The sequence below is a fragment of the Tachypleus tridentatus genome, chromosome 5 (genome assembly GCF_004210375.1).
Source record: "Tachypleus tridentatus isolate NWPU-2018 chromosome 5, ASM421037v1, whole genome shotgun sequence".
In the NCBI taxonomy this organism is placed as follows: domain Eukaryota; kingdom Metazoa; phylum Arthropoda; class Merostomata; order Xiphosura; family Limulidae; genus Tachypleus; species Tachypleus tridentatus.
This window is the reverse complement of record NC_134829.1, coordinates 13,375,770-13,387,173: the sequence shown is the minus strand read 5'-3', so window position 1 is coordinate 13,387,173 and position 11,404 is coordinate 13,375,770. Positions and strand designations below refer to the sequence as shown.

The 11,404-nt window shown below is 32.3% G+C and overlaps 1 protein-coding gene across 1 annotated transcript; it reads left to right on the top strand.

Moving 5' to 3' along the window:
* The first annotated feature begins 1,853 nt into the window (after positions 1–1,853).
* On the top strand, positions 1,854–5,649 carry Pp2A-29B (Protein phosphatase PP2A regulatory subunit A). The gene is made up of 2 exons (XM_076501287.1): positions 1,854–3,740; positions 4,314–5,649. The coding sequence occupies exon 1, from the start codon at positions 1,886–1,888 to the stop codon at positions 3,653–3,655; it is 1,770 nt and encodes a 589-aa protein (XP_076357402.1). The 5' UTR covers positions 1,854–1,885; the 3' UTR covers positions 3,656–3,740; positions 4,314–5,649.
* The last annotated feature ends 5,755 nt before the right edge of the window (positions 5,650–11,404 follow it).

Genomic DNA, 11,404 nt, shown 5'->3' with positions numbered 1-11,404 from the left:
GCAGAATCGTTGACCAAGTATATTCTGGTAGAGTTAAAGAACAATGAGCTTGATGTCACAAATGTGTTTGATCAACAATGTGATGGCGCCTTCATAACGAGCGGAAAGTGCACTAGGTTTCAACAGAAAATAAGGCATCTCATACCTCAAGCAAACTATATTCACTGTTTTGCTCATTATCTTAATTTAGTCATCGTAGAAAATGTGAAATTTGTTACCCCTTTCGCTTACTTTTTCTTGATGCTTTAGATTTACTACAATTTTTAAGGGGTTCTAATATACACACACAGTGAAATGCTTTTCAAAGAAAATATATGCACTGAAATGATAAGCATGTACAATTTAAAACAATATCAGAAACACGATGGGCTCTCCAAGTGGTTCCTGTAAGTACAATTGTAGCCACGTTTGACAGTTTTATTAAATTTCTGGAGTGTTTTAATACATGTGACAGCAATCGAGACAATGCATTAAATGCCTGACCCGTTTTGGCCCAACTTGATCAGACGTTCTTGTACTGTATATTGTTTCTGAAAGAACATCAGATATACTGCAAAGTTCTAAGTTATATTACTTGGGAATAGGAGATCTTATTGAAAGTCTTCTAGCAAAGTTGCAAGCCTACATATGTGAGAAGAAAACTGCACATTATTTTCAGCATACTTGTGGCACCACTACACCTGAAGCTTCACGAAACGCTTTGGCTTTTTGTAAGTTAGCACACTAACAACTGGGGAGGGGGGGAGTAAGCAGTATTTAAAATTATATATGAGTATAAGACGTCTTGTTTTGCTCTCCAAAATATTACCTTTCTTCATCCCCCCAAAACTGGCGCCGCCATTACCACCAGGGGTATCGAATATCGAAATCCTGTTTCTAGTGTTGCAAGCCCACAAACATAGCGTTGTTCTAGTGAGGTATTATGAGTTCTATTAGCAAATAGATTGGCAAACAACGATTTATAAGTGTAGAGTTGAGTTTTAACCAGAAACCAAAAGAAATAGACTGTTTAGAAACTATGAAAACCATCAAAGTAAATAATTTCTCACTAAACCCAGATAAAGGTCCCAGCAACTTCAGCCGTATTTGGCAAGGCCTATTCACCGCCCGTGCACTTAACCACACTTGACCTTTACCTATATATATCTGTTGCCTGGTGACGCCATTTCAGTTATATTTAATTCTTGTGTCTTTTTACGATATATAAACTTCGCATTGCTTTGTACTGATCATACTTGAAGAAGACAAACCAATGTTCCGTCGAAACGTGTAGTGTGTTCCACCATCAATAAAAACTCTTCCCTATGCTTATAAGTTGTTGTTTTCCAACTTAATATCACCTTTAAGTAAAATTTATGCGTCGTTTTCTTACCTAGCAACCGAATAATTATAATTTAACATTTGTTAAAAATGAATCTGTGATATCAGGCTCACAGTAGAAACAAGAAAACACTTATATATGTTTTTCTTGTCCTATTGTAAAATTTCGAGATAAATCTGTAGATTTCAGAAAGATAGCATCTAGCAAGATGCATTTTTAACATATACGCTAAAATTTTGTAAAAGGTTTAGCTACATTTAAAACCACATAATAAACATAAAACTTGGTATATAGCAGTATGTACTTTACATATGTTCAAAAGTACCTTAAAATTTTTCAAAAAAGAAATCTACGGTTAAATGACACAAAATATGTTTTAATTTCATTATTTTTTCAGATTACATATTACTTTAATTAATTATCTTTTCAGATTACATATTACTTTAATCAATTATTTATTTTATTATTATCGACAAGATATTTTCTTCTACTGGTTCTATTTGAAACTTACTTCTGCAATGATGTCATGGAAGTATGACGTCAGTTGATCGTTATTCATAGAAAATGGCCGCAAGTGAGGCGAATACAGACGATTCTCTTTACCCAATCGCAGTATTAATTGATGAACTTCGAAATGAAGATGTTCAGTTACGTCTTAACAGTATTAAGAAGTTATCAACAATAGCATTGGCTCTTGGAGTAGATAGGACGAGAACGGAACTTATACCATTTTTAACTGAAACGATATACGATGAAGATGAAGTTCTTTTGGCACTAGCTGAACAGTTGGGAAATTTTACTCCACTGGTTGGGGGTCCTGAGCATGTACATTGCCTTTTACCACCACTTGAAAGTCTCGCTACTGTAGAAGAAACTGTAGTTCGAGATAAGGCTGTAGAATCACTTCGAAATATATCTCAACAACATAGCACTGCAGATTTGGAGCAGCACTTTGTTCCTTTAGTGAAACGACTCGCATCTGGAGATTGGTTTACGTCACGGACTTCAGCTTGTGGTTTGTTCAGTGTTTGCTACCCAAGAGTTTCCGGCGCAGTAAAAGCTGATGTTCGAAATCATTTCAGGAACCTCTGCCAGGATGACACACCAATGGTTCGTCGTGCAGCAGCGAGCAAACTTGGTGAGTTTGCCAAGGTAGTTGAACCAGAATATATGAAGTCTGACTTAATTCCAATGTGGGCCAATCTTGCACTAGATGAACAAGACTCGGTGAGGTTATTAGCTGTTGAAGCTTGTGTCTCCATTGCTGACCTTTTGCAACAAGAGGATGTAGAGCATCTTGTTATGCCAACTCTTCGACAAGCAGCAGAAGACAAGTCCTGGCGAGTTCGTTACACTGTTGCAGACAAGTTTACAGAATTACAGAAAGCTGTAGGCTCCGAGTTAACAAAGGCAGATCTTGTACCTGCTTTTCAAAACCTCTTGAAAGATTGTGAGGCTGAAGTTAGAGCAGCAGCTGCACAAAAAGTTAAAGATTTCTGTCAGAATTTGCCAAAAGATGTTCAAGAACAAGTAATTATGAACAACATTTTGCCCTGTGTGAAAGACCTAGTTTCAGATCCAAACCAGCATGTTAAGTCAGCTCTTGCTTCAGTTATAATGGGTCTTTCTCCCATCTTGGGGAAACACAATACTATTGAACATCTCCTTCCTATGTTTCTTTCTCAATTGAAGGATGAGTGTCCAGAGGTTCGCCTGAGCATTATCTCTAACCTTGATTGTGTCAATGAAGTCATCGGGATACAGCAGCTTTCTCAAAGCTTACTGCCTGCTATTGTTGAATTAGCTGAAGATGTGAAGTGGAGGGTTCGACTAGCAATTATTGAGTACATGCCATTATTAGCTGGGCAGTTGGGAGTGGAGTTCTTTGATGAAAAGTTAAACACACTTTGCATGACTTGGTTGGTTGATCATGTCTTTGCTATCAGAGAAGCTGCCACAGAAAATTTAAAGAAACTGGTTGAGAGATTTGGATCTGACTGGGCAACCAATACAGTTATCCCAAAGGTGGTATCCATGTCTCGAGATCAAAACTATCTCCATCGCATGACCTGTTTGTTTTGTATCAATGTATTGGCTGAAGCTTGTGGACCAGAAGTAACCAGTAAGCTGATGCTTCCAACAGTTCTGAGTCTTGCTAATGACAATGTTGCTAATGTTCGTTTCAATGTTGCCAAAACACTACAGCGAATAGGACCAGTTTTGGATCCATCTACAATGCAGAGTCAAGTAAAGCCTTGTTTAAACAAATTGAATAGCGACAGTGATGTGGATGTCAGGTTTTTTGCTTCTGAAGCTCTGTCAGTTTTAACCTAATCAAAATTCGATGTGATCTTATTTTCCCCAATGTATTAATTAGATTTAGAAAACAAATTTGATCTGACCTGTCCTTTGTTGTCAGGTATGATCAGTATTTCATAGCTATATGTTTCTTCTAGAATTTAATTCTTAAAAAAGGTTTGTTCTTAATAGTAGTTATTATTGATACACTATTTAAGCTGTGAAGGTAATTACTGTAACATTAAGAAATAAATTATGCAAAATTGCCAACTGGCTGAAGTATTGGTATCAGATTAATTTGAATTTTGAGATTTAAAGCTATAACATTTTAAGTGTAATCAAGTGACCAGAATTCTGTAAAAGATAAGAATATAGCATGCATTTTGTATCAGATTTCTTACAACTGTGTTAGGTAACAATAAGAGTAGTTAAAAAAAAAAAATATAAAACAATATCTTTGCATGGATCTTTGTTAGTGTGGAGAAGCTGTTATGGATGTCTTATGTTTTTTTTTTTACTTTTTGGTTATAGCAATTTCTAAATATTGTAAGAAAAGGTTTAGAGTACCAGGGTATGCATGTTTTGAAGCCATTAATTGTAGAACTAAAACTGAACTCATGTTGTTTGATAATAGAGGAAAGCAGTATATATATATATATTTATTAATTTTATACTTAGTTCAGAAAAATTTCAGATTAGCTGAATTGTGGTAAAACTGGTACTTGTGCATGTTACTGAAGACACCATGGTCATTGACTAAGAGTTGTGTGAGAAGGGAAGAATGCAAGTCATACAAAACTGATAGTTGGTTATCTGCTGTTATGAAAGTATTCCTGTACTGGATGTTGAAGACAATACAAAATATGTAAGGTGAACAGTTTTTTAACACCCAGTAGTATTGAAAGTTTTAACAAGATTTGAGTGTATTCTATCCTGTAAAATAAGCTAGAACTGTTACAAAACTTCTGCTAAATTTTCTTTTTCAGTTGTTTGTGTTGCCATTTAAGTTGTAAGCTATTTCATTTGTCATTAAAGCTTAACAGATAATACATTAAACCTTGACATATTTTTCCATAAAAATAACCACAGTTTTCACTGTTGACATTAGAGTTTGTGAAATCAGTACAGAGCAATATAAGTGTATTTTTCCAACATTTTGTAAAAGTTACTTGAGTAAAAGAAAATAGTAGACTTTTCTACAGGTCTGGTTCCACTAATTTTATGATGTTATCTTGACATCAACAGGAGTTGTATTTAAATGGTCAATGAACTTGATAATATTAAAAGCCCTAATGTTGGTAAGCTGTTTTAGGTTATCAGTCTCAAACAATTGGTTAGTGATAAAACATTTTGTATCAAATACTTAATATTTGAATAAACTAAAATTTGCATTAAAAGCAATAACAATAATTTTTAAACCAATATTGCATGTACTAATTCAGAATTTAATAAATTTATTACTGCTTTTGGTGAGATAATAATTCCTTCAGTTTTTATCCTTATTGATGGGTGCGATATGTATAACATACATTACTTCAGTTTTTCCTATAACTAACATAGTACTGTTTAATGTGTGTTGACTAAGTTACCAGACGAGAGATGTAACTGGAAGTCTACAAGTTCAGGTTTATAATTCTATATTGATTAATGTTTGAGAAGCTGCTAATTGTTTAAGCAAAATTTGTAATGTGAGGTTGTGTTTATGTTCCTGGTGTATAGATATAAAACCCCTTTTCTGTGTATTAGTGTTTAGCTAAACCTCGTATGTTAATGAAAACAGTATTGAGTTTAACTAATTTTTTTTCATGAATAAACACCCAAGCACTGTTTGTAGCTAGACATGATTGGTGTTTAATTAGATGACATTGATCAATGCATTATTTAAATATTGTGTTTGATTTTTATTAACTTTAGATTTTTTCAGTTTAATGTTAATTTTGAACTGTGATTTCCATGAAGTGTTACGTGTTTTCTAGTTAACCTTATTTCATTTTAAAGTGAAAAATAAAAATCATAACATCCAAAAGAAATGACTGAGACAGTTTGTGTTAATTTTAGAAAGCTTTATTTTACTTTGTGGTTTGCCATAAAAAGTAAAGTATTACATTCGACATCTAAGATATGTAAATATGGACTAAATATTATGACTAAAGAAAAGGACCTTGACACAGTGTTGTATGAGTCATTGCAGCTACACACTATAAGTTCTAGTAGTAAAATTAAAAGAATTTTGGGCTGTGTTTACAACCTTACAGATTATAAGCCAAAAGTGGTAATTATCTCTGTGCAAGTCAATAGTTAGGCCTCATTTGGAGTACTATCCTTTTTGTCTCCTTATCCAAAAAAGGAATGGACTGAGAAGTGGCTAGTAAAATCATTCTAAAAATGATAGAGTTATCTCATGTGGAAAGGTTAAGATCTTGTACTTTCTTTCAAGAAAATAATAGTAAGGTGTGAATTTTATTTAAACTTACAAAGTTTTCTGGTGGGTCAGTGAGAAAGTGTCTGATTTGTTGGTGCTATATTCAGAAGAAAATAGGATAAGAGAGTGAGAGTTTAAAACTTGGAAAAAACAGGCTGAGTTCCAGTTAGGCCAGTTTTATTTTTCTAACAGAGCAAGTGGCTTATGGAATGAGTTGCCATCTGCAGTACTGAAATAGAAATTTGAGAGGGAAACAATTTCCTGAAAAATAAAGGCAGAGTATATATTTTTTAATTTTTATCAAGTGTGGTAACACTGTTATAGGCTTTACTTTTCCAAGTCAAACTTGGACTTTGCTGGAGTATTTAAATCATGAAGAAATTGCAAAGCTTCTAATGCTAATTCTGATACTCTTATTTTTAACAGTTTTTAAAGGATTTATATGTGAATAAGCACCTAAAATGGCCTTTATTAGATTTGGAAGAAATCTAAACAAAAGATAGTTAAATATATGATTTGCAAAAATATAGTGGAAGATATGACAGATTGCTGATGTTTTATCTTTGCCACAGCATAATTTCTAAAGTGGTGTCTGCTAATGTGTGGACCAGTGTGTTTACGTATTTGTATATGAAATAGTAACATAAAAATAAATATTATTTTACTGAATTTAACATATAAGCTCATGTAGTTATAGATACACTTAGGTCATCATATTACTTATGGCTAATACAACAGAATGGATGGCTCAAATATCATCATGTATTTTTTGTGCATTTACATACCAATCTGAAATATGTTTAAGCTCACATAATTTATCTACTGCTAAAATTAATATATAAAACTGTCATTTATTCTGATCAGCACTTGTTTGGTGTTCAAGATGCAGGGATGTGTCATGGTGTGCCTGCCTGCTTGGCATGAAATTCCAAAATGAACTTGTCCTGGAGATGGTGTAATTCTGAAACATAAAACATTAGCACGTTGCTTCGGAATGACATAATATAATGAACTGATGCTGTATTACAAGATCCACATAGAGTAGAAGGTTGATGTCACTTGAGATGATTGTTTGATCTACTGTTTGCTGTTGAAGATAGTATAACTGCTGGTGTCTGAAGGGTTATTCTGAATATATGAATTTGCCTGTTTGAGCAGATAAATGCCATTTGTTAAGTTGTAAAGATAGTTCTTGTTAAGCATTAAAATGTCAACAAACAATGCAACATAAGTGAAAGGCATTCACCAAACCAACTCTTTGTTGAAGTTAAATAAAAAAACATGCATCTCCTAGTGCAGTGCTTTCTAAACTGTGTAGTTAAAGTGTCTCAGGTGTGGAAGTTTCACAGTTATTAAGTAATCTCTATTTAGTAATGTAAATGTATATCAGTTTAACACATATTTTAAAATTTAATTTATTTTTTCCTTGATACACAGTATAACAGTAATTTCTTAATCAGATACTACAAGATCTGCCATATAGATGTATTTGCATGTACCATGAAAAGTTAGGGAAGCACTGTCCTAGTATGCAAAAACTGAAGTGAAAGAAGTTTGATAGCAACAAAAAACAGTGAAAGATATTACTAAATGCCATGGTAGTTTGATTTAGAGACAAAGGACTAATATCATAATGCAATGATCATTTGATTTGGCAGCTGTGAGCTACAAGCTAATGCATTAATAATTGGTAATGCATAAAACACACACAAGCTACTGTTCAGTTGTTCTATTCTGTGAAAGTGAATTTGTATTGAGACAGTGGAACAAAGGAGGACTGACAAAATCAGTGACCTAAAGTCTGTATCAAATATCTTGTGGAAATTCATCAATTTCAGGTTACTGAGATCAACAGAAACAAAACATTGTAAATATATGTCCGGAGAGGGTGCTTGTTGTGCATTGAAAAAAGGAATAGAGAGAGACAGACTATGGCATATGCAAATAAAACTTAATCCAAAATATGTTAGGTGTGAAAGAAGGTGTGGTCAGAAAAAGGATTGAGCATGTAAATTAAATCAAAATTGGCAGCAAAACTAGTAGTGGCACACCTTGGATAGTGTTACAGCAAATATTCATTCATTAGTTAGCTAAGTGCATTTCTGGTTCAACTTTGGGTATGATGGTGGGTAAAGCAAAGTACATGGCCTAGTTATCTGATGAATATCTGCTGTAATACTTTATAAATGATACAAGTGTATCTACCAGTTTGGCAGCCAATTTTCGTCTCATTCCCTTCAGTAACACACTCAATTCTCTTGCGGCAACACCTTTTTTTATGCCTAAGGTGTTTTTGATCAGCTTCCATAACTTTTTATCAATGTACATTGCAGATAATAAAGTGACAGTTGATGTTAACCAATATTAATTTTAAGATTGCAACCTTATCATTTGGAACAAAACTATACATTACAGAACACATCAAGCATCATTATTTATATGAATTATTTAAATTAGTATCAAATAATGTTAAACACATTTTTCATCAGAGAATTTCAAAAATTTAGCAAATTTGTGCTTTAAAATCAAATTGGAAAATAATAATAACTGCAATCCCATAAGATTCTTTTGGAAACTTGAGCTAGAAACTGCTAATATACTTTGCTTGGCATAACCAATACTTATGTAGCTGCATATGATTTCACCTTATAGATTTGCTGCTCTAAATTAACCATCTTTAATTTAAATGACTAAAACTTTTTGTTATTTTTTGGTGAAGCTGTAATAAAAATATCAGACTGATAGCTCAAGTACATGACTAGACAATGCATAACCATGCACCAGAGTTTGGGTCAAAATTTTGTGCTTTTTGTTGAATAACTTTGCATATGTGGCAAACAGTGATGGTAATAAACACAAGGGTAAAAAGACAAAGAAAATTACACCAACAGGTAAAAATAATAATAAAAAGTCCTATGTTATAAATAAAAAAATTCCAAAATTAATTAGAAACTATTAATAGCAGCTTATTATTTAACTTGGTTAGATTACATGGTTTCTATTGGCTTAACTGTTATTGATGCTTTTTTACCTGTTTTTGTAATTTTCTTTTTTGTTGTTGTTGTTAATAGACTTTTTACCTATGTTTTTATTACCTAGATTCATGGTATATATTTAGATCAAATTTGACATCTAACTGTGGGTTTTAAAAATCTACAAGTATACCAAATTTGAAAAAAAAAATCCACAAAAGTTGAGTGTGTTTTATATCAAGTAGTTTCCATACTTTTGGGGTGAAGAAAAAAAAAAAGATGAAATTCATTCAAAATTGGATATTTTTTTGTATTTTTAATGGATTGCTTTTAAATTTGGTATGTGAAATAATGGTCCAGTAGAGCACATCCATTGAGAATGTGAGTTTAGATTATTACATTCCAAGCTACAGCAAGTGAAAAGCTGCTGAACTATCAGGTTGTTTTGGCCACATGAAACTACCATGTGACTTGATTATAAGAAGTTAATTTATTATGTGTGACCATTATTTATAAAGGAAGTTAATGTATTCATGATCCTATTTAAATATTTTTCTGAAAAAAAAAGAAAAAAGGAATTTACTACTGAAGGGAGTAAAAATTTCCAGATTTATAATACACAAATTACGAGTTCTCGGTTTTTAACACACAAGCATCTTCATACAGCACTTCATGATGTATCAGAATATTGAAGTAAAGAATATGATTTTTATCATTGTGACATAGTCAAGTTACTTTTTTATATGCACACATAAAAATCGTATTTGTACACATTAAACAGCTTCTCTGGATAAAATGTGAATGTGTTCGAGAATTTTATTTCTATTTATCTCCAGAAACTGTGGTAAAACATACAACCTTTTCTATAAATTTGAATGATGTACTAGTTGCAGATTAATTCTGATACTGTGTTTGGTATCACTGATCTTGCTAGTTCTACTCTAATTGCAGTATATTGGCAATAGTGTAGCCCTAACATAGAAATATTAAATTGTTTTAGCTAAATGAAAGAATACCTCATACTTTTTAACACTGCATTCTTTATCAAGTCCCTTAAGGATTTTTAAGATTTACAACAGTTTATAATAATAGTATTCTAATCACACACTTTTCACCATATCTAAAGCAGACAATGAGTTTTAGTCAATCAAGAACTCGTCAAACTGACGAAGACACAATAAACACAGTAATTATTGGAACACTATTCACATGAGCTGTTTGTTAAAGCAACCACTGTTATGGTCTTAATGCCCTTTCCAAGCTGGGGAAGCATGATTATAATTAATCATTGGTGTGCCTATTAAATTTTTTAACACCACATTCTTTATTTACTCCCTTAGGGATTTTCAAGAAAACAAACACTTTTGTAACAAAGGGTGCTGAAAACATGAAGAGCATGTGCTTGCTGTAGGAACAACAGGGACAAGAAAGAATATCTACCATTACTTGCTGCCATCAAATATTTTTAAAAATTTGTTTTAAAAGTGAAATAACATTTTGTCTCTGTAAATGCCAATTTGAAATATAGCAAGTCATCAATATCTATAACCATCAAAACCTTAAAAAGTGTCTTTAATGATTTTAAGTAATAAAATTCAATGTTAAATTCTTAAACAAATGACATGAAATTAAAAAAAATACTGGAAGACTGTTTGGTTTTTATAACTGAATAATAGCAAAAGTCTTCTGTAACAATAATTTAATAGTTTCCCTCTTTCTTATCATGAGCCATGATCATGATGGGGATTGTAAGAAATTACACAAAACTGTAATAGAATGTTTGTTCAAATGGCACCTTAAACAGATCAAATTCAAACATTTTAAAATCTTTATTATTGACTTAAGGCTGTACCCATATAAAGAAACACAAAAGGAAACGAATAGCTATTCAAAATGGTCCATTTGTATTAATTAATATTTTTATTATTATTCTCCTTCCATCTTACAATTAAAATGGCTTGGTACATTGCATTCAAACCTTTTGTAGAATACTAAACTATGAAGGTTTAAGGGGTATCGAAAAGTAATTTTTCCTTCTATATTCTACAAACGAAAAGAAGATAATAATTCTAGTATAAGTGATGTTATCATAACTCTTTGAAATTAGCTTTCTTAGAAATACCTGGTGTTCTTCGAAAAAGGTTAAGTACAGGGAGAAATGAGAATTATGAGAAAGTAACAGATGACTAACATGTAGAAACTCAGTACTTTGAATACTATACAACCAATGTCTTTAAGGAGCCAACACCTATATTACACACCAGGGAAGGGATTAAAAATGTCATTCTAAGAAAATATGCAATACAATTTAATATTGTGTATTAAGTACTTTAAAAGACACAATGGTTGATTTAAAGCAATGTTCTAAGCATATATTTGCCTATTGTTATC